The sequence below is a fragment of the Pleurodeles waltl genome, chromosome 7 (assembly GCF_031143425.1).
Source record: "Pleurodeles waltl isolate 20211129_DDA chromosome 7, aPleWal1.hap1.20221129, whole genome shotgun sequence".
NCBI lineage: Eukaryota > Metazoa > Chordata > Amphibia > Caudata > Salamandridae > Pleurodeles > Pleurodeles waltl.
The window spans coordinates 447,363,213-447,387,495 of NC_090446.1; the positions used below are offsets into that span (position 1 = coordinate 447,363,213).

The 24,283-nt window shown below is 41.1% G+C and overlaps 1 protein-coding gene across 4 annotated transcripts in view; it reads left to right on the plus strand.

Moving 5' to 3' along the window:
• The window catches only part of LOC138304163 (developmental pluripotency-associated protein 2-like), a 297,216-nt gene that overhangs the window by 196,840 nt on the left and 76,093 nt on the right, over positions 1–24,283 (plus strand). For all 4 annotated transcript variants that reach the window (XM_069243990.1, XM_069243991.1, XM_069243988.1 and 1 more), the window contains exon 9: positions 9,371–9,483. In XM_069243990.1, the coding sequence (XP_069100091.1) occupies positions 9,371–9,483 (113 nt within the window). The remainder of the gene's footprint in view (positions 1–9,370; positions 9,484–24,283) is intronic.

Sequence of the window (24,283 nt, forward strand, 5' to 3'; positions counted from 1 at the left end):
AGGTTCGTTTAAAAAATATATATATATATTTAATGTTTATTGCCCCACCCCGCCAATCCCCTCCCAGCGCACAGCCCTGCCCCTTTGGCATGCTGCGACTGAGCAGCAGTACAAGCTTTGCTTGCTCTGCGAACCTGTACAGCACGGTAGTAGCAAAGCAGATTTCTTTCTTGCAGAAAGCACAATCTTCCTTTCCCTGCAGAACACATTCTAAAGGCCAGAGTAGAGCAAGTGTTCATCACTTAAAAAACATGTACAGTTTAGGTGTTACGGTCATGTCGATTATAGACCGATCTCTAGAGTGAGTACTTCCTGAGAGGAATGTAAAGGTGGATGAGTGAGTGAATACACAAGTTCTGACACCATTCTAACTTATGTGATATTCAACCTCAGCATCTTGAAAGTCTTGCTGCTGTCACTCGGACTTTTTTACTTGTGTTTTTTTGTTTTTTTTCTCCATATGCTGAGAAAAGGACATTAACTAGTAAGTCACTGTTATTTGGCTGAGCCTGGCCACAGCCTATGTAATTATGTTCTAGACAAGCTCTTGACAGGCGCAAAGGGCAACCTATAAATACAAATTGAATGTGTCCAAACCAGGCTTTGTGCGGTCCCAGCCTTCATGCTACACCTGTTCAAAATGTGGAGGGTTGCCATTGCAAACCCGGACACACCTCAGATTTATTGGTGAGATGAAACAGAGGCAGGACAAGGATTCAAGGGTTGCTAGGTAGGGAGGCTACAAGGTTAACAGTCACTCTTGCCCAGTGGCTATGGACAAAGGGAGGTTACGTGTTGCAGGGTACTGTGCATCTCTCCACACACACAAATCATAACTAGAAATCTAAGTAATGATGAGCAGCTCCCTGCCACAATAACTCAGTCAGACCTTGCAGTTTCTAAAGCGGACTTCACTTTTAAAAAGAGAATACAGGGTGTCTGTCACTCTGCTTTCAGGTACCACATCAAGGAGCCCAGGGCCCTGTCTAGTGCTACTTTCAACACCCAATCTATTTGCCAAAATTGGGGGTGTAGCACTCATAACCCCTTCTTTCACTGTGCCTCCGGATAGCTCGGTCTCTGGTGCAGTCACTGAGCTATGTAGCCCTCTACCATTCTTCTCCTCTTCAACATCTGACTGGCGCTGCTGCTCGTTATGTACCCTGGTAAAAATGCTTCTTCATTCTTAGCCTCGTGCAACACTGGTTTTGCCTCTCACTGTGACGAGGTCAGTAATCTTCATCTTTCTTACGCCATCATTGCCTCCGACAGCTAAAACATCATGGAAAAACAAGGACAGACAGTATGGGCAACGTAAACGCCAAAGTCTCTTAGGAAAGTACCTTTTGCGTCATTGATGGGTTTAGTTAGTCACAAAAATCCTCATATTTGCACTCTCATCATCCTTGTACTTATGCACCACTTCAGCCATACGCTGATTTAATTTTGCACTCACTCTTTAACATGTCCGCAATAAAACACACACAAACTCAACAACAAATGAAAGATGCAGTAAAGAATGCAAGAAAAAAAAACATGCTGCCATCTGAACATGATCAGCATATGCTTGCAATAAAGAAACTAAAGATAGCAGTAGGTGTCTGCCTTGCAGAGGCATTGTAAATAGTCTGTCGTTTTAAAGCTCTGACATTGCTACAACACTTGAACCAACATGTTGGCCATCTTGGAATAGTAAAAGAATGATAGAGTGAGCAAAAACATTCCATATTGGTCTCTAGGATTAGAGGAAATGGCAATATTGAATTCAACGTACTGCTGATGAAATAAGTGGCAAGCAAGAAACCTGCTACCACTGTTTGGAGATATGTAGTAGGAAACTTGAACAAGCATTTTCTATGCAACGGGTCTCACGTTTGCTAGAGTTAGAGCTATTAGCGTTGTAAACTCCTAACCAGACTTTTCTTGCCACACAAATTAAAAGAAGAAAAAAACGCAGCGCGATCACGTTATGTAAAATGCAGCGAGATCGCACTGCGTGGAAAATAAACAGATAAAGTAGTCCAGAAACAATGCTGAAAACATCTAGCCGCGTATGTTTTTAGTAGTTTACTGGTGATGCGAGGTGCGCTATACACCGGAAAAGGCATGACGTATGCATGACATTCATAAAGGAAATCAAGCGGATTTTAAAAGGCAAGCCCACGAACCAATGAAAGTGACTGACATGACATGGGCGTGGTTGGAAGCCCAAAGAGATTACAGCATGGGACAGAGCGATTTGCGCTTGCCCATAAAAAGAGAAGTATAGACATTAAAGGAGAACTATAAAAGGAGAAAATTAAAAACTACAGGGCAGGCCAACAAGCCCTAACAGAGAAGCAAACTCATTTTCAGGTGGATGTTCAAATGATCAGAAAATGCCCTCTTTCAGAGGGCAAGAGAGCAATTAACTGTGGACTGGACCATTACCCCTTGTAGTGTGTTTTCATGGATGGAAGAGTGTAAATCACACTCAGACCAATGGCTGGCAGAACAAAGCTGACCAACTATCATCTTTGTATCTGTATGGATATATTAAATGGTGGCTGTTGCCACCGTGCAGTTAGGTAGGTCAGTTTTTCGACAGGAAGAGTGTTTTTTGTTTCACCTATAACTTTGGTGCTGTTTGAATTTTCACAAAACTATCTTTAAAAAAAAAAAAAGTCCTACATTTAAGCTTCGTTGTTGAAAATTTCACACCGATCAGTCAATCAGGGGTCAAGAAAAGGGGGTTTCCAAAATGTTGATTTTTCCCAAGTTAATAACCAAAGGAAATGTTTGGAGGCAATAGAGAAATAAACAGCTGAAAGCAATTACACCAAGCTTTTCAGAAAGTTGGAATGTTACTCAAAAAGTGTGCTTCTTGCTATTTGGAGCTAAGCCATTTTAGAGAAATTCACTTTTAAAGAGGTCCTTAGGTGGTCATGAAGGAGTTAAAAAGTTAGTGATATCTGACTACTGGTGTTAAGATATGCTCCGATTTTTCACATCAAAGAGAACTGGTCAATCGTGATTGGCCGGCCACAACCTAATAAGTTGTGGCACCCTTTACAGGACTCAGGGACATGTTCCCTGAGTCCTGAACATGAATTAAAAAAATAAGGGGGTTAGGTTGATTACACGCTGACCTCATGGGGCATGTAGGGGGATTTCTTAAGGGGCTCCCCCTTTATTGACTAGCCACAACATGGGCAGCCTACTGTGGCAGCCATATCGGACTTTGTAATGTGGTCTCCATTGCAATCAATGTTTAAGGGGGTGGCAAAAGGAGCACATAGAAATGTTGATAACAGATTAGACGTCATAAGCTGGTGCACGCAGACATGAGAGAAAAGCTTCAGATGTACTCTTGTTCCTTTAAGTAGCCTGTGTTTAGACACACTGGCAGCACAAGTGAAAAGATAGCGGGACCAGAGTAGGTGAATTCATGACTTGATAACCTTGGAGTTGTACCGTTCCAGGGAAATTTCATGTCATTTATCATTTCATGTGTGATGTAATATGTGAGGTCATAAGACCGTCATGGTGGGGTATAAGTCGGTGGGGTTTAAGTCATAGTTAGCTCAGTAAAGTAAAACTGGTGAATTTTAAAGCTATGGCAAAGCAAAATACTATCTCTCCTAAGACGGCGTAACCAAATCTTCTATACCCATGGTTTGTGACAGTGTGTCCCACACCAGAACCCTCTCAGCTTAATCTGTGAGGTTCCATGTCTCAAAATATCTTCCTGTAGGCTTTAATACAGAGTAATAACAGGTACCTTTGAATGCCTATTGACTTAATATGTTTTTTGTTTTTACAATCAATCATTCAGGCCTACTGCCTTTATCATAACATTTCTTTATAATCAGGCCTATAGCTTTTATCAATGGCTTGTTTCCATAACCAACTCTGACCTACTGTTTTGGTCATAAGCTTTCCCACAAGGCAGGTATAACATAATAAAATTACAGAAATTTACAAAATACAGTTAGCAACACATAGTGCAAATTGTCTATTTCCTAGGTTTGTTGGGGTGGGTCTCGAACACCAAAACCTTTTCCCATTATTGTAATCTGCGAGATTCCATCTAACAAAATACCTACCTACAAACTTCAGCATAGTGTAATAAAAATCCACTCTTGACAACCTATTGCTCTTAACACGTTTTTCACAATCACTAGGGCCTACTTTCATATAACTTTTCATTGTAAACCAATCACACCTAAGGAATCTGACTTAGCGCTTCCCTGTGAACCGATAAGGCCTGTAGCCTTTACAGATGGCTTATACTCCCATGTTTTTCAATGTGAGTGACCAAAACAGTTGCCTGCTAAGGTAGTTTGTGACATTACATGTAACCACATACTATTCCATGGCCTGTAAAATAACATGATGATATTCTTTTAGAGACCCATTGGCTTTATCATATGTAATTTACTATAAATAAGTCATACCTACTGCCTTTGTAGTAATAATTCATAATAGAGACCAGCCCTACTGTATCTGCCATAACATTTCCCTGCACAATAATCAAGCCTATAGCTGTTATCACTGGCTTTTCACCATAAACAGCACAGATCTACCATACTGAGCGAAGGGCAGCAATCGGGTATGCAGTCATAAAATTGTAATTATATGCAAAATTGCAGTTGACAAAGCAAAATATTACCTCTTTTACAGGGCTTAACAAGGATTCTCACAGTGCAAATCTTCTATACCCATGGTTTTTCAGAGAAAATTAACACCAAATAGAATTCACACTCAAGCATTTCATATCCATGGTTTGTAACAAGGTGTAACCATAACCATTGTCTACTATTGTAATCTGAGATACCATGTAACAAAATACTAATCTTTAGGCTTCAATATCCAATAATTACAATTAACACTTAAATGCCTATTGACTTTAACATATATGCTTTTCACAATAAATACACCAGTCCTAGTCCGTTTCATAACATTTGACTTATCAGGCTATAGCTTTTTTTCTCCAAAAGTTCTCCAAACATCTGGATCTTCTTCCAGATGTTCCTTTAAGGGTCTTTTGAGGTCCACAGCTCACCCCAAGGTTCCAGAAGTTCTGAGATGTTCATTGAGGGGTGCGGACTACAACTCCCAGAATGCACCTGGCGCAAACTTCTTTTTGGCCACTGGGCAGTGGTCAGCTGGTTGGTTTCTTCAGGAGTTAGTGTAGGGGACTCTAGTTAGCAAGTTTTCACCTGTAGCAAACAGTGAGTCCCTCCTTGAACCAGTTGAAGCCAGGCAAAGTTCTTCTTGTGGTGAAGCCCAAGTGTGCAGCTGGTGCAGTCCTTCAGAGTGCAGTGTCCAGATGCAGGTCAGGGGTCCAGCAGGGCAGTCCTTCTGTAGTTCTTCCTTGTTGGAATCTGATAGGGATCTGAGGTGTGGGTGCAGGTCTGCCAGTTTTATCCTTGCTCCTGGGTGAAAAACGGGGGGGTCCTGGTTCTCCAATCAGGGACAGGGTCCTTTACCCCCCCCCCCCCCCCCCCCCCCCTCCCCCCTGTGATGACCACTTCCTGGGAAGTGTGGCAAAATTCAATCCCAGGGAGCAACATTCCTCAAAACTCCATCATGGCTGAAAGTGATTTTTGGAGGTTACATCTGGCTGAGCCCACCCACGGGTGTGGCTAAAAATCCTAAACACACCCCTCTCCTGCCATCTCCTAAGCTAATCAAGGGGGCACCTAATTATCTAGGTTTGCAGGAAGTGAGGGTGTTGCTGGGTATCTCCAAATGTCCTTCCCTGCCTTCGAAGGCCAGTTTGGCAGACCTTTCTGCTTTCCCATCTGCTGAGGGGAGATCTCCTCCCCCAGGCACATTTCTTTGTGTTGAGCCAGGCCACTTCACACCTCATCCAAGCAGCCTGGCCAGGCTGCCAGAGGCTGGCCAATTAGAGCAAAGCAGCAAAAACACTGCAAGGCTGAAGTTGGCAACTTTTCAGGTAACGTTTAAATCTCCTTACCTGAACAAGTTGTATTAAATCCCACAACTGGAAGTTGTGGTATTAATTATAACAATTAATTTGATAACAAATTTGTATCTGTTATTTAAGGGGACTTTTAACATTAAAATAGTCTCCCCATTCTAGCCTATGAAGGCCATTCACTACAATGAGGGAAAAACTAATTTGTCTGTTTTACCTCACCAGGGCTTATAAAACTATTTTTATAAGGTCCCTGCTTATATTTACATGACACCCTGCCCTAGGGGCACATGGGGCACATAGGGCACACCTTAGGGGAAGTTGTAGTGCTTTCCTCTTATCTAGTTTCTAAGCACTAACATAACACAACAGAAATGCACTTCTGAGGTCAAAGAAGACTTTTATTGTTGTTATATGAATGACGAATTAGTAGCTTTCAAGTCCGCGTTAATCAAACAAAATATATCAGTTTGCAATATACACAGCAGGTTATATTTATAAGATATTGAATGCAAAGCAAAACAAATACTTCACCGTGTAGGAACTATTTACAGCTACATCTTTCTAAGGTCTGCAAGCTGATGACCCCTGTCAGCCGCGAGAAAGAGTTTCATCTACCCACACGGGATGCTGGCAGCTGGCGCCAAGCTCCAGCACGAGGTCCGGCAGATTCGAATCTCACTCTCTGCAGCCTGTTACATTCGTTACAAAGGTGTGCCCCCTCCTCTCAGACCTGGGAAACTGAGCAAGCCTTTTGGAGACTGGCCAGGTCTCCAAGACTACTCCTGTTCCCAAGCTCAAGCGAGGAAAAACAACGCCCATGTACCCTCTCTTATCAGGTCTAGTCTACTGTGAGAGCAAAACATCTTGGTTCATCTGGTGCAAAAACACAGCTTGGAAAAATACAGCTTGGATTCTCAACTGCAATGTCTAACTCCACGTTAAAGGCAATGGGCAGCTAACCTAAATATCAAATGCAATGTCATGTTAAAGGCAATAGGCAGCTAACCTAAATATCAAATGCAATGTCTAGTGTCATGTCAAAGCCAATAGGCATCTAAGCTGAATACAAAATGCAATGTCTAATATCATGTCAAAGCCCATAGGCAGCTGAGCTGAATATAAAATGCAATGTATAATATCATGTCAAAGCCAATAGGCAGCTGAGCTGAATATAAAATGCAATGTATAATATCATGTCAAAGCCAATAGGCAGCTGAGCTGAATACAAAATGCAATGTATAAGATCATGTCAAAGCCAATAGGCAGTTAAGCTGAATACAAAATGTAATATATGATATCATGTCAAAGCCAATAGGGAGCGGACAAAATGTAATATATGATATCATGTCAAAGCCAATAGGCAGAATATCTAATAGCATGTCAGTCAATAGGCAGCTAAACTGAATACATCATGTCAAAGTCAATAGGAATGCAATGTCAAAGCCAATAGGCGGCTAGACTGGATACAGCATGTCAAAGCCAATAGGCAGAATACAGAATGTAATGGCTAATGCAATGTCAAAGCCCATAGGCGGCTCAACTGAATACAGAAAGTAATGGCTAATGCCATGTCAAAGCCAATAGGCAGAATACAGACTAATGCACTGTCAAAGCCCATAGGCGGCTAAACTGAATACATCATGTCAAAGCCAATAGGAATGCAATGTCAAAGCCAATAGGCGGCTAGACTGGATACAGCATGTCAAAGCCAATAGGCGGCTCAACTGAACAAAACATACCATGTGCTACTGGTAAACATTGAGCAACTAATATGCGCAGTGGTGAAACACAAAGTCATTGGTCAAAACAAAACTTATCAAATGGCAGGACAGAAGTATATGTAAAATTAAGGTAGTTTAAGACTTTGGAACTACTTTTAATTCCAAAGTCGAACTTGCATGTAACTTCAATTTAAAAGCAGCCAGCAAGGGAGGCCTGCCTTTAAAACAACACTGGGCACCTCAGCAATGCACCTCTGGGGGCACCACCTATGCTGGGGTCCCTAAGCCTACATGCCCTACCATATACTAGGGACTTATAGGTAGGTTGACTTAGCCAATTATAATTAGCCTAATTTGCATACTGATTTTATACAGAGCACAGGCCCTGGGACTGGTTAGGAGTACCCAGAGTACCATTAGAGTCAGGAAAACACCAGCAAAAATTGAGAAATGGGGGCAAAACGTCATGGGGGCTCTGCAATTAGCCCTGTTTTCTTTCTTTCTTTCTCTCTCTGAATCTCTCTCTGAATCTCTCTCTCTCTCTCTCTCTCTCTCTCTCTCTCTCTCTCTCTCTCTCTCTCTCTCTCTCTCTGAATCTCCTCTCCATTTCAGTTCTCCTCTACCTCAACTATCTCACTCAAACTTTCTTAATATATCTCTCCACTTAATCATAACGTCCTCTTGTTCTGCATCACAACTCTCTACCTTTGTTTAAGCCTTACCTATTTCTTTTTCTCATCTTCCTCTTTTCATTACAGTTCTCCTTCACCCCTCTACCTTTTTCTCTTCCACACTACTCTTTAACTGACCAATTTGTTTAATCCTCATTTCATTTTGCACTCTTCCTTTCATGTTTTTCCCCATATCTTTTTGTTTACACCACTTCTTGCTGCCTTTACCTCCCTCGCTCTCCGGCTTCCTCACACCTTGAAGTACTGTACTCCTCTGGCTCTTCGTTTATCACTCCCCATCTCGCCCTACTCCTTTATCACACTCAAGTCTTATCTCTCTGCCTATCTTTCCCTACCTATATCTATTTTTGCCTCTTTCTTTCCTTTTGGATCTCACCTTTCTTCATTTGCTTTACTGCTCTCCCTACCCCTATATCTTTCCACATTAGCTCCATCTCTACCTCCCTCTATTAATGTCTCTCGCTATACTGTTCTTATGTTTCCAGTACATTTTATGGATTGTGCCTATTCCCGTTTCTCTTACTCATTAGTGTTGCATGTAACTGTCTTGCCATAGAAGTGTTGACCTATAAAGAGGAGAAGAGGGATAAGTCAGAGGAAGAGAAATTAGGAAAACTTTAAGAATGGAATGGTGAAAATCCTCAGAGCAGTGCTTTGATTTTTAACTGCAGCATACAAAAAAGTGATGGATAGAATGCTTTATATCATCTGAGCCACTGATAATTACTTGGGCTGCATCCTAGTCCATTGTTAATTTGCAAACTATGCCACCTCAATTTGGACCCAGCTACAAGCAAATCAGTCTTGACCTGGCTCCAGTTAGAACAGTCCAGCTCTAACTGCCAGGCTAGGACCTCCCTGAACCGGAACACATGGCTTGTAATGGTAACTGGCTTGGTATGGTAATTCGCTACTTACAGATAGGCTTTATCAATCTATGGATATGGAGAGAAGCTCAAGCTGGGGTAAATGAAGCACCTCTTCTTTTTATATGATTAGAGATGTCTGACTGATCCACTTTCTGTCCGCAGGTGGATGAAATGCTCTCAAAAATGGCCGTTGGTGAACTGGATTATTCCAATGTGCTTTGTCCAAGCAAGCCCACAGTTGTACACTCTCCAATTGCAAAGACCATAGCAGCGCAGTAATTATCTTCAGTAAAAAAAACGTTACCAAGAATCAACCTTTTCTAATGTATTGATCTGGCAGAATGTGCACATCCTTGGAAAGGCTAATCCATTGTTGGTCTCTGTTGTTAATACAGACTATTTTGGGGAGGAAATGTGCGTCTCCGTTTGCTTTCTGACTGCAAATTATTTGGCCAAAAGGCAGCATCAGGTTCATCCTAAAATTGAGTTAATCTTCCTCTGCACATCTGGTGACAGGGAAGACCACGTTTTTCCTGAATTTGCAGGTCTACTGCATCCTAGTCATTGCTATTGCTATACATACTACACACATTCTTGGGATCAGTTGACAACCCTCTGTGGCTGTATATGCCTGTTCCCATCATTTTCCTATTTGTTTTCCAACTATTCTTACTCAAGTAGCTTTTCAGGCCTCCTCATATAAGGCCCTTCTATAAGAAATTGATCAAGTTAAAGATTGAGATTTCCTGTTGATGTACTTTTATTTTTTGCAGATTGCTGCCCCCCCCTTATTGACTTTGTGAGATTTAGCAGTATAGCACCAACCTCTGGTCCTCTCTGTGCCCTAACAGAAAGAGGTTGAAGGTTTCCTGTGGTGCTTGAAAGGACTTGGGAGATGTCATACCTGGGAATGCATAACACATTTATATTTTTCCATTACCAGATTAGGTAATTTCTTATTGAAAAACATTCACGTTTAATCCAATTTTAATGATCCAAACAATGCTTAATAACCCTGCAGCTCATTCCAGTTGAACTGGTAAATGTTTTTTTTTTTTTTTTTTTTACTCTTACATATGTTATTCCAAAGTCAACGCTGCCCTTAGGTTATTATGGGGTGTTTCTGCATGCCAACAAACTATTCATATTTGTATGAGAACATTACCGGCACAAGGACGATCTGTTGACCTATTGGGTTGATAAAGTATTGATTTTTAATACAAAGTTTGTAATCCTGCCTTCTGATACTTCTTCACGCTGTATGTAGGTAATTGGACCCTTAACTATTTATCTGGTTATTCTGAAACTCTGGTTAAAACACCATGGTTGAGCTAGTTAGCACTCTAGATTGTAACAAACAGTAGTTGTAGAAAATTGAATGGTGAATAGTGGTTGTGTATTGATTTTAGTGCTGATAACGTACTTTATTGACCAGAGGTGACAATGTTGCTGTGTGGTTACAGTAACTATAAAGTGCTGTTTGTTGGATTCTGGTAATAAACGTAACCCATTCCTGCAGGGAATTTATCAAGCGCCATTTCACCAGGATGAGATCTCAAAGTTTCTATTTTTATTTATTTTATTTAGGAGTTTTATATGCACACTGCAAACTTGAATGCCTTGTCAGTTTGCCCTTTGTACAGCACCACAAGTTTTGTGTATCCTATTTCGTTATAAGATTGTAAAATAAGCTGAAGTAAAATAACTTCTGAGACAATAGCAGCAATTGTTTTTTTTTTCTCAATTATTGAAACAGTACATTCTTGAATTTTTCACAATAAGGGGATTATAGTTAAAATAGGCTATTGGCGTCACTTTGCGTCCCGGAGTTGTTGGACCTCAGAAGTAGTGATCTGCTAGCAAAATATTTAATACATGTGAGCTTCACGTTCAACAAAATGCCTGAGATGTGTCCTGTCTGGAGGAATTCAAGTTGTTAGCTGTTCCTCCAACTCACTCCTCATTCTGGGCAGGTTGAAAGGTAGTGGTGCCACCAATAATATGTTCTGCTTCTACATTTAATAGAAGTTTAAAGTACCCTTGACATGTGGAAATGTGCTAAAGCCCTACATTGAAAGCACAGATCTCCTGTACGACTAAATCCATATTTTTGTTTAGATGATTTGCTGCAATCACTAGGTCTAGTAATGAAAATATTGTTTTCTTGCTTGCTCCATAATTGGTCACGATGCAAAGGTACACAGTTTTCAGGAGGGATACAATCTAACCTCTTTCTCCTGCCTTGCCTTCCACCACAACCCCAATCAGACAAAAGACCAATTGCCATCCTTGCTTGAAACACATACAGGCCTGCCGACCAACTCGCCACTTTGAGTTGCACTTGTTAAAATCTCTTCTGGTCAGCCTGCAAACGCATTGCAGACCACGAACAAAATAATTTACAAAATGTAGTTTTAATGAGGAAAAATATAATTTTGCAAGTGGTGTTATACCATCAAGACCCCATTGGACAGGATGGTTCAGGAAGTAGTATTGCTTCTGTGGGTTAAATAATTCTCACACGCTACAGAATTTCATCAATTTGCTTAAAAGGCAGAAGAAAGAAAGCTATTACGTGAAAGAAATTGTAATTGGAAGAAGCCCCTTGTCACCTTAATTAAGATTTTGTAGCATTGCAGCATGCACATTTCCTTACAGGAAACGCCATACCTTTAGGTTTGTGATATCCGCACACAATTGTATACAGATAAAATTGTGTTTACTAAACTTGCTTTAGAGAAGGGGACCCCGGTGTCTGTGTGATAGAATAGTGTGTTGTTAAGATCATGCATTTAACATGAATAGTGATTCGAAGTTTTGCAAGGCATTGTGTGTTCTAATTGAAGATTAGCTAGAAAGGCAGCCGAAACGAGAATATTTTAGCATTTGATTTTGTTTTCAAATACAAATCTGCTACATTTGCGTTGAAGTTTCATTTACCCAGATGTTTTTGCTTCCATTATGATTGTATTAGACAGTTCTAGTTTTAAAACCAAACTTGTTAGTGCAAGCACGCCTGGTCCTTTGTAAACTTAGAAGGGGATGTGTATAGGCCGATTAACCTTCTGGATCGCATGGAGTATCCTAGCTATGTAGCAATCGATGAACATCAATTGTCAGTGTAATTAATCAACAACCACTAAGAGAATCATTAAGCATGAGACAATATACCAACATTTCATGAAAAACCACAACTCAGTTATACGTTTTATCAATTTTTTTTATTTCCCTATTAGTTACAATACTAAGTCATCAGGCTTTATTTAATCAGCTCAGAATTAGTTCATTATTGACCACCAATAACATAATCTAATCAAAACTTGAGAAAACATATGCTCGAATGCTTCAACATAAGCCAACAAGAATGAATATAACAGCATTAATAGCAGAGTTCAGCAATCATCCGTCAATCATTTGTCACGATCAGTCACCCAAAGAATCCTAACCTAACCCAAATTAGCATTTAGCATGTGGGACTTCATACGAAAACAATTTAGAAAACGTGAATTTGGAAAACATCTAGCTAAGAGAAAAACTATAAAACAGTGCACTTGGTACCTAGAAAGAAAAGCATAAAAGTTAATCAGTCACATTGTCATAGCAACCTATCCACGAAATGGATCAGCAACAGTCAGTCTTCATCCTCAGGTCATCAATCGATCAGCAACGCATCAGGCTCTCCAGAGTATGAGCCCAATGTCAGAATCTCGAACCGCGTCTCTTGACGTCATCAGTTCTCCCCTTGCATCTCGAATTTGCCCTCGCATCTGAAGTTTTAGCCCCTCGTCATGACTTTTTATTAGTTTTTCAGTCCATTCCCCTAATTCCTAATTGGTGAATCCGTTCGCCATATGTGATGTTACCCACTACTTTTCATTCTACATATCTAAGAGTTCTAATATTTTGTCTTTCTCAGTTCATGGATTGGCCCACTATACAATGTCTTCATCATCTGGCTCACCAGGTATCAAATGTTGCATGTTCCTCTTCAATCAGTGTCTCTATTGTTCAAGTCCTGGGGAAGTACATTCAGCCTACTCTACACATAATTGTATCAAATTGACTACTTCATCTCCTGCCCGTCAGTACACTGCAGAAAATTCTAGCTCAGCACACAGTTCACGGGCAGTTCATAGGCATCAGCAACTTCTACATTGTGCGTTTATTAATTCTGCTTCTGCATGAGGCCTGGCAAGTAGGCCACGACTTCAGCTAAGTTAGCTTCTACAATGTAATGCAAAACATAGGTTATACATCTCATTATGGCACATTACTACATCATTATTACACATTTTCATTATTTCACACATTTAGTTCTTTTAGTACAAGTTCGTATAAGTGGCTGACATACCCCGTGGGCACATTAATTTTCTCTACAATTAATTTATTTATTAACTTTAAAAAATCATAACATATACGCATTTATTAATTTCTAATTAGCGTATCTGCGTCAACAGTCCCTCCTCTGACTAAATGTCATCGCACCTTTCTTTCTCCATCATTTCATAGTTCTGTTTCAGCTGTATTTTGTCTCCTTCTCAAATCTTCTTTATAAATTCTTTCCCTATTTCGTTCATCCGTCCTCTGATTATTTTTAGATCTTTTCAATTTTCTTTTGATATAATTTACATGAACCCCATAATCCTAATATGCAAGCAATCACAATTAATATCCCTTGTATCATTTCTAATAATTCACCATTCCAAATTTGACTAAGCCAATTTCCCACTGAAGCAAACCCTTTACCAACTTTCTCCCAAACACCTAGTTCCTTCAAATCCTTACGTGAGTTAGTCAGATTAGTGAGTAAGTCTCTTATCTCCCTATTGTTAGTAATATACGAACGACAATGCCTAGCATTAATCATCTTACAGACTCCGCCGTCTTTCGCTAAAAGAATGTCTAAAGCAAGCCTATTTTGAAGCATCATAGCTCTATCCGAGGCTAATTCAGTATCTATCAGGAGTATTGCCCCTGTACAATTTGTCAGCATGTCATCCACAATAGTAGACAACTTCCGTATTTTGATCAAATTCAGAATGACTCCCACTGAAGGAATCACTGCACCAAAAATATCCCCCATAATTGCAGAATAGGTTTTCCTCCTCTGTCGCTTATGATTAATTCAGTCAATTTCGGAAACTTCTTGAAGTCATCTATCTGGTATATTTTAGAGAAAACTATCCCCAAATAACATGTCCCATACCATCCTCTTGGAAAACGGTAATAAGCATTTAAACCACATATAAAATAGATCCCAGGAATAGCAGGGTCCTGACCATTAAGCATAAAAGTCCACTCATTCTGAAACAAAAACACAGGCCTACATTCACTTGTTCCCACAAATAGTGTCAGTGTGTGATTTTGGCCTATATATACAAAGCTTCCCTATATGTAATGCGTCTAAGGCTAATTTCCCTTGCATTGTAATTGCAGTGTAAGCATAATCATTTTTGTAAGTCCTTTTTTTCTAAACCTTTTTTCTAATTTTTCTTTTAATGCTTTTCTCCTATCATCAGTATGTCCTATGGAGCTCTTTTCTAAAAGTGTAACAAGCATGTAAGGTTATTGCGCATAAGCAGCCCAAATGTTAGTGTTGGCTCAAAGAATCCTCTAACTAGTACTATATCATGTTCTTTAACTACTTTACTCAGATATCTAATGATGGGAACAAACGAAAACACTACATCATGGTTGGAATAAAAATACTGTATGTACTCTTGGTTATAAAATCTTGTTAGTAACAAACTACAGCCTATTCCATAAGTTAGTGGTAAGCTATGGTACGTAACTCTACTGAAGAAGGAATTTGAGTACACACAAGACAATTGCTTGCATCCATTGTTTCAACATACTCACTCAACAACCAATAGAAAAAATCAGAAGAAAGCTCTCCTTGTGCATTAGTATAGTCATGCAAGTACTTCTCATCTAACTTAAACCTTTCTAAAGCTGTTAGTGTATTAGTTTCAGGATCAGAAGTAATAGTAACTCTTTTCATATCATGAACAGTCATTCCCACAATCATTATTACAAACAAGATTCCACATATAATTGTCAATCCAACACTCGTGTATCTACAGCGCCTAGCAATTCAATCTTGATTATTTAGCTCAGCTATGATCTGTAAAGAATCAGAAACCAGAAGTAACTCTTATAAAGTGCAGGAAAAATCTAAAAAATTCTCTCGGTTTAGTTTCACATCCAGGAACCCTTCTCCTTTGTCAAAACGATTAGCAGCTTGTCACATTTGATTTTCAGTGTCAAATCAAGTTATCAATGTCTCTCCCAGTATTATTTTCTAACAGCCTCTTTTAGGATTTTTCATATTAGCTCAACAATTCAGCTTCTTTGATCACCTTCAGGTTACATCAATGTACTGACTCAGAAATTCTCTATCAAAACAAAAATGCATAAACTTGTGTTTCCATTTGTTGGTAGTTGCATATGCCCATTCAAGACCTGCATAACATTGACTTGCTATTCTCTTTCTTTTCAACCTTTGATCACCACTTAATTTTCCTTCACTTAATTCTTCTTTTCCCGAAGTATCCAGTTCTTCCTCTAGTGTTTAGTTTATGACCAGTTCCTTTTTATTCCATATCTGATATTCAGGATAATTATCTCCTTTTCTCGTTCCTTCTGTTAATATTCTTCTTAAGATTGACTTTTCTCCTTTTCTGTAATGTTTTCTCTTGATGGACCTGCAATGGGTTCCAGGTGGAGTCCGATCACTTTGACTTTGATCTGTCTCAACTCTTTCACCTTCTTGGCCTGGCACTTGCTCGATTTGCTTTTCGGCACCGTCTGCTTCTGGGAGAACCTCTGTTGAGCTAGGCTCTCCTGGTGTATCCATCAAGATTGGTTCTTGCGCACCCTCTTGTAATTCTTGACCTTCCTCTCTTACAGGGGCAATAGAACCATCTTCCATGAGCTCAGGTTCAACTTCAGGCTCTATTTGTTCCTTTTCTGGCTCAGGTGCGGTGACCTATTTCACTGTTGGTGCTTTCAACAACGCTTCCTTATGATCTGGTGGACATACCACTCTTTGTATGGCTCGCGTGTATCCAGTTTGGAAGTCCTGCCCACTTCACCGCTGTCGTAGTTAACACCACCTGGTAAGGACCCCTCCAAACAGGTCTTGTGAACATGCTTTCGGACAGCCACCCAGTCACTGTCTCTCAGGTTGTGCCCTGGATCGTGGATGGGTGGCTGGGTGGTGGCCTGCACCTGTTGTGAGAGCGAACCATATCAGCCAGACCCTTGCAGTAGTCCAACACCATATCATCTGTAATGTTTACAAGTGCATTGGCTGGAACTGCTGGTAATCTCATTGCTCTGCCCATGAGGATTTCATGGGGTGACAGCCCTGTCTTCCTGTCAGGTGTGTTTCTCATTGACATCAACACCAAAGGCAATGCACCTGGCCATTTCAGATTTGTAGCTGCACACATATTTGCAATTCTTGATTCCAAGGTACCATTCATCTGTTCCACCAGTCCTGATGCTTCAGGGCGGTAACTACAATGCAACTTTTGTTTGATGTTTAGTGCTGCACATAAGAGTTTAATCACCTAGTTATTGAAGTGAGTTCCCCTATCTGATTCTAAAGAGATTGGAAACCTGAAACGTGGTATCAACTCCCTAAGTAACAGCTTTGCTACTGTGAGACTGTCATTGCTTCTGGTAGGATATGCTTCAATCCAGTGACAAAACACACACTATCACCAACACATACTTCAAACCTCCATACGCAGGCATTTCAATAAAATCCAATTGCATTCTGCTGAATGGTCCTCCTGCTCTTCCAATGTGGCTCAAATTCACCACTGTCCCTTTTCCCACATTTAGCTGCTGACAAATTATACAGCGATGACATACTGCCTCTGCTGCCCGTCTGAACTTAGGGTTAAACCAGTCAATCTTGAACAATCTAACCATGGCATCCCTTCCAATATGTGCCTGGCCATGATAATACTTGGCCATTTGGGACAATAAACTATTTGGCAGGACCATCTGATCCTCTTCAGAAACCCAAACTTCATCAGGTCATTGAACACATTTCAATTTAGCCCAAAGACGTTTTTCTTCCTTGTCAACTTTACTTTGCAATGTTTTCAACTCTTCCAGAGTATTGATCACTTTCAATGCAAAAGTTGTACACGTACTGTCTTCTTCTGACATCAGTTCCCACTTGGCTTTGAACGATATACAATTCAGTGCGCAAAAGCTTGCGACTTGATCTGCATATCCATTTCCCAGTGAGATGTAATCTTGTGCCTTTTGATGTGCACTGCATTTTACCACAGCAATTTCTTCAGGTAACTATCGCATACAACAACTCCTTTATCTTGTCGCCATTTCTTACTTGTGTACCAGTAGAGGTCAGAAAACCTCTTTGCGACCACAATTGACCAAAATCAAGGACAATTCCAAATCCATATTGGCTGTCAGTATAGAATGTAACTATCTTGCAGAAACATGGCATGCTGTAGTAAGGGCTACCAATTCCGCTACTTGTGCAGAATATACACCTCGAAGCCAGGAAGCTTCTAAGGTACCTGTGACTGTGCATCGAGCATATCCTGCTCTCAATGTCCCTGTACCATCTGAGACATGAGCCATCAACAAAGACAATTTGATCATTTTCTTCCAATCGAGTATCTCTGATATCAGGCCTTGGTTTTGTACACAGTGCAGTTACCTCAAGACATTCATGCTCGATGTCTTCCTCCTTTTCAATTTCAACAGTGTCACTCGGAAGTAATGTTGCTGGGTTTAACACTACATCTTTTTAATGTTACATTTGTAGCACCTAGTATGCTCGTCTCATACCTTGTCAATCTTGCACCAGTCAAGTACTGTGTTTTCGTTCTTGTCAGTAAAATCTCAACAGAGTGAGGTACCATTACCGTCAGAGGGTATCCCATCACTACTCCCTCACATTGAGAAAGGCTTTGACCAACTGCAGCAACTTCCCGCAAACAGCCTGGTAAAGCTGCTGTGACTGGGTCCAAGGTAGCTGAAAAATAGGCTACTGGGTGATAAGCACCTCCATGGACCTGTGTAAAAACAAAGAAGCATCACGTTCATGACAAAACAATGTGAATGGCTTCATGTAATCAGGCATTCCCAATGCTGGAGCTCTGCACAAACTCTCTCAACTCAGTGAATGCTTTCATCTGATCCGCATCTAAAGTTATGGGATCTGTAACATCTTTGTATGTCAGCTGCTGCAATGGTTTGGCAATCTCAACAAAATTTGGAATCCACTGATGACCATAACCTACCATTCCCAGAAACATTCTGACATCCCTCTGTGAAGTCAGAGGACTTCTCCGCAGTATCATTGTAATCCTCTCTCTGGAGATTCTCCTTGACCCCTTCTCAATCTGGTGTCCCAAGTATTTCACTGACTTCTGACAGTACTGCAATTTCAAAGGTAACACCTTTGTCCAAATTTCCCCAAATGATTTAACAGGGCAATCGAGTCATACTTACGCTCGTCCCTTGTCCTGGATGCAATCAGCAAGTCATCAATGTACTGCACTAGATTGGTACGGTAGTTCCAATGACTCCAAATTCTTTTTCAGGATCTGATTGAACAGACGGTGACTCTGTATACCCTTGTGGAAGCCTGCACCAGCTGTAGACTCTGTCTAGGAATTTGAAACTAAAAAGAAACTGACTATCCTCATGAAGAGGCATAAAGAAAAGGCTTGTGACCAATCAACCACTGTAAACCACTCTGCATTCCATGGAATCTGAAATAGTATCACTGCTGGGTTCAGCACTACAGGGCATTTGACCACCATGTCATTCACTTTTTGCAAGTCCTGTACAATGCGTACTTTCCCACAAGGCTTCTTTAAGCCCATTATCAGTGAATTACATGGACTGCTTGCTCAACACTTCTTTCAAAACTCCTTGTTTTAGAAAGTCTCCAATTATCTGCGCCACTTTCATCAGAACATCTTGTGCCATGTTATACTGTGGAAGCTGCGGAAACACTACATTCGGTTTCAAAGTAATTTTAATCGGCTCCATTCCCTTTATTAAGACCACTTATTTACCTGTCTGGTCCCACACATTTTCTTGCACTGTTCCCTGCAAGTCTGCATGTAATTCTTTCACAGTAAACATCGGGAAAAACTATCAATGTGTATTCTTTGTTAACACTTTCAGTCTCAATTTCAGATGCCTGTTCTTCCTCATCATTGCTATTTGTCTGAACCTCTATTCCTGCGGTCGAACAACTAATTGAACATCTGGTCTTGCACAACAAATCCCTTCCCAATAGAGATACTGGACTTGAGTCACAGACTACAAACTTATGCAGTCCCTGGAAATTTCCAATCTCAACCTGTACTGGATCTGTGATCGGATTCGTCAACTGTCTGTTTGCTACTACCACAACTTGAACTGTTCTGCCTGAAAGAGGTAAGCTCAGAACTTCTGCACTTCTCACTGTAGAGCGTGTAGCTCCTGTGTCCACTAAGAATGAGACTCTGTGGCCCATCACCTTCCCCTTCACAAAAGGTCCTCTCTGATCTACCTCTAACAACGCTGCAAGCATACATGGCTCTTCATCCGAACTAATACTCATCCATTCATCATTTATTTCATTCTCGCTGTGTAATGGGAATTGGTGCACTGTCATTACTTCTGTCTTGTCTCTGACCTGCGGAGTAAGTATCATCTGTTGCTGTTCCATCAGGGCTTGAGGTATTTGCATTTGCTGTCTAGGTACCATAGGAACCTTTTGTTGCATTGGTTGTAACTGTGTCAGTTGTGCACTTGGCCCTGCTGCATGGGTTGAAAATTCTGCACCTGGTTCTGAACATTCGGATTTAGTCCTCTAATTCTAGGGACTTTCACAGTTTGAAATGTATTAACATCACCACCTTGCTGAACAACACCATCCTGCACCATCATTGGACACTCCCTCTTCCAGTGTCCCACTTTTCCCCACAGATGACAGGGTAGCATCTTTTGCATCTGTTGCACATCATTTTGAACCACTACAGTACTCACATCCAGACCACGAGTCATGTTGACTCCACAGCCCCTACCTCTCATCTGAGGTTGGAACATGACGGTTCCCTGCTGCTGCGGTAGCTGTTGCACTAAAGCTCCTTGCACTCCTGTCTAAGCTGCCTTAATTTGCATCACCATCAGTTTCTCCTTCAGCTTTTTCTGCTTCAACTCAATCTCATCACTATAGTGTTTTGCATACTGCAGCACCTCATCAATCGGCTTCGCTTGCCAGCAAATCAAATGGCTTTTAATCATGTGCCCTATTTCTGGTCTCAATCCTTCGAACCTGAACGCAAAGTGTAACATGTCTTTCGGCTCAATTGCTTCTTTACCACTGTATTTCCTGAACGCTTTCAACAATCTCTCATAATAGGTATGTATTGACTCTTTCGCCTCCTGCACTGTCCTGTCAATCCGCTGCCAATCAATATTTTTAGGTGAGATTCTAATCTTCAGGAACTCAATCACCTTATAGTAATGTTTCATCACTTCAGGTGATGGTGCACCTGTAACTCCATCCCTTTCCGGTTCACTCGTGGGCCAATCCACTGTTCTCTTATATTCAGCCCACAAATCTGCTGGAACCACTGTTTCCAACAAGGTATTCAGGTCTTCCGATAAACATTTAGAAAACTCCACAAATCTATCTGTTGGCTGGTTCCACTCAACCAGTTTCTCTTTTTGATAATCATTTGGGAATGACCGAATATCACTCCTGTGCCATGGAACATGAACAAACTGCCCTCCTGGAATTTCCCTCATCGGTAAAATTTTTACTGGATCCTTTTCTTTCTGAGCACCTTCAGACCCTTCTTGTGAATCTCGTTTTCACGTATCATTCCTTGCCCATCTTCCTTCCCACTTTTCTAATGCTTCCCAAATCTGAGCACTCCGCAATAATTCTTTAAGGTGCACCTTCATTTCTGCTGATCTTGTATGCTCAAAATCCTTTGCCTTGAAGTCTAACCTGTAGCTCCGTTTCAAATGCTTTTTCTCAATTTCTATGTCATGCTTATCTGCTAGGTCTGCCAATTTCTGGTGTATTTTGCTCACTTCTCTCGTAATCCTCGGACATAAGTACCTCAGCTCTTCTGTATAGGAGTTTAACCTATTCACTCCCATCGTCCCTTCAACTAGCTCGGTTATTTCTGTAGCCAGCCTTACACGGTTTATGTTCACTTCACCCTTGGAAGTGTTTCGAAGAGTATTCAGACTATCCAACCACTCATTCAATTGTTGTCCTGTCAATCCCTGTAATGAGATATTACTTGCATTCGGCAATGGTACCTGTTGTACCACTGCACCTGGAGTTTGCGGTGTCAAAAGCTTCAGGCTCTGACTTGCATTCTGGCCATTTACCACATCTGGAAGCGCCAGAAGTAGACTAAGATCCATTAATGGTCTGGATCCATCAAATGTCTGACCCTTAGATGATACCACCTGCACATGATCACTCACCCCCCTCCTCATGAGGCTCTGACATTTCACCCTGTTCTCCTGCAATTGTTTTCTTTTGCTCAAACAGTGGTATCGCTGGACCAACCGTAATCAGTAGTGATATTGCATCTAGTGCTGCTCGGACACTTGCATTTTGTGGAAGGATAACTCCCAGGTTCTGATTCATTGCTGGTGTCACATCTGACTGTGTCCCTGTCATTGGTGTGAACTTCGGCAAACCCTGTGTCTGTGCCTGAGGCGGCAACATTGGAGTCGGCTCAGTCTGAACTAGCATGCATTGGCTTCGGAACCACTTGCTCCGATGGCACCACTAAGTTCGAAGTTGTCTCAAGAACTGGGACATCTGGATAAATTCTCTATCAATGGGGGGTGCATTTACACTTGGACCACCGAAGTAGTCACTTCATTAGGAGTACTTTGCACTACCCCTTGTATCTGTCCATTATCTGTCTGCACTGGTTCCACTGTACCCGTCACTTGTGCTGGAGCAGTCGGAACAGAACTAGTACTTGGTCCCCCTTCATGCGCTGCATATGGCGGAGGTCAATCCCTCAATATCTGTGTAATAAGGTCCTCAACATCAGAGTCTTCTTTGTCTACATAAGTCTTTTTCTTCCTTTTTCTTGAACCCTTGTCATCATTCTCTTTTTCATCCGACTTATCTTCCTCTGCAATAGCAGGAAACAACCTAACACCCTGTAACGTTGTCATTCTCCACTTCGTCTGTTCCCAGTCCCGCCTTGCTTCTGCCAAGGACTTTTCTACCTTCTTTATTCTCTTCTGGAACGTCATCTCTTGATACTGTCTGGCTACGAGTTCCCAAACTGCTAAAGTCTCAAACTGTGCTGGTCTCGGAAGTGGCTCCGTCTTGTATACTGTAATTCGCAACTGATCCAAAATTCTCAAATATAAATGTTCCATGCTCTGGACACGCTAAAGCTTCCTGTTTCTTCGTCAATTTGCACCCTGCTTTAAACAAAGACATTGCACAACACCTTGCTCCTCCATCACAATAAATGGCGGAGAATTTTCCGGTGGGGTAGGCTCCCAAACTTGTGCCTTAATGTAAGAATCACCCTTCGTGGCACTTCTGAACACTTCATCTTATCTTTTGTGTATTCGATTCAATGAGGAAATGATTTTTACTCCCAAGATTCCTTTTACCCGCTTACTCAACCAATTGTCTCTTACGGACTGCTGCCAATCCGCTCGCGACTCTTCTCATTAACCAACCTATCCGTGCGCGGCTCACTCTGACGTCATACTCACAAACTGCGGCTGACAGTCTTGCAGCTTGTCCTCCTAAACTTCAACTTACACGGAACTAATGCAAGATACTGCGAGCACTAACCAAAAACCAATAACCAAAACAACCTGCTGGTTTACTTCAGGAAAGGGACACAATCGCTTCAGAGACCTTACGGATTTTCACTGATGGTCCTTTCACTCCTTCTCAGTCTCCCACATTCGCGAGCAAAATTTGACCCGCGAATTTCCCTCTCAACTGATCAATGGGTCTGTCCTAGTGCACATAGGACTCGCAAAATCTCAGTCGAAAATTTCTCTTATTCACTTAACTCATGCTCCGACTTGTTGACCACGCCCAATCAACCTACTAAACCAGACAGATTACAACATATAACCAAGTGTCTCCTACACTTGTCAATATACTCCGGAGTCTTAGACCATGCAGGGTCCATACATCTCCAACAACCACATGGACAATTTTTTAGCACAAAGCACCACACACACATGAAGTTCGATGACTTCCCTACTCTCATACTGCGGAGTATGCACACTCCTACTAAACCTCAACTGGACTACACAAACTCCCTACTTCCCTCACATACGTCACAATTCACCTGCGATTTGCATAAGCCTTTGGAAGTGCAATCCTACCATTTTTACACTATCACAAATACGCTGAGAACATTCCCATCTTTACTAGCTGGATCCAGGATCCGGGAAAGTCATTTCTGGGCTTAAGGGGACATCATCTTTGCTACAATTGCCATTTCAGAAGAACAAAATTCAAACCTCATAAAAATGAACAACTAACCCTAACTTAAGCTACCACCATCATTATCGGTCACCTCATAACTAGTTCTCCAAGGAAACTTACCATCAAGCTGCTACCACAAACTGCAAGCGCCTGGTCCTTAGTAAGTAAACTTACAAGGGGACGTGTATAGGCCAGTGAACCTTTTGGATCGCATGGAGTATCCTAGCTATGTAGTAATCGATAAACATCAATTGTCAGTGTAATTAATCAACAACCACTAAGAGAATCATTAAGCATGAGACAATGTATCAACTTTTCATGAATAACCGCAACTCAATTATACGTTTTATCAATTTTATTTCCCTATTAGTTACAATACTAAGTCATCAGGTTAGATCCAGCTTTATTCAGTCAGCTCAGAATTAGTGCATTAATGACCACTAATAACATAATCTAATCAAAACTTGAGAAAACATATGCTCGAATGGTTCAACATAAGCCAACAAGGAGGAATATAACAGCATTAATAACAGAATTCAGAAATCAGTCTGTCAATCACTTGTCACTGTCAGTCACCC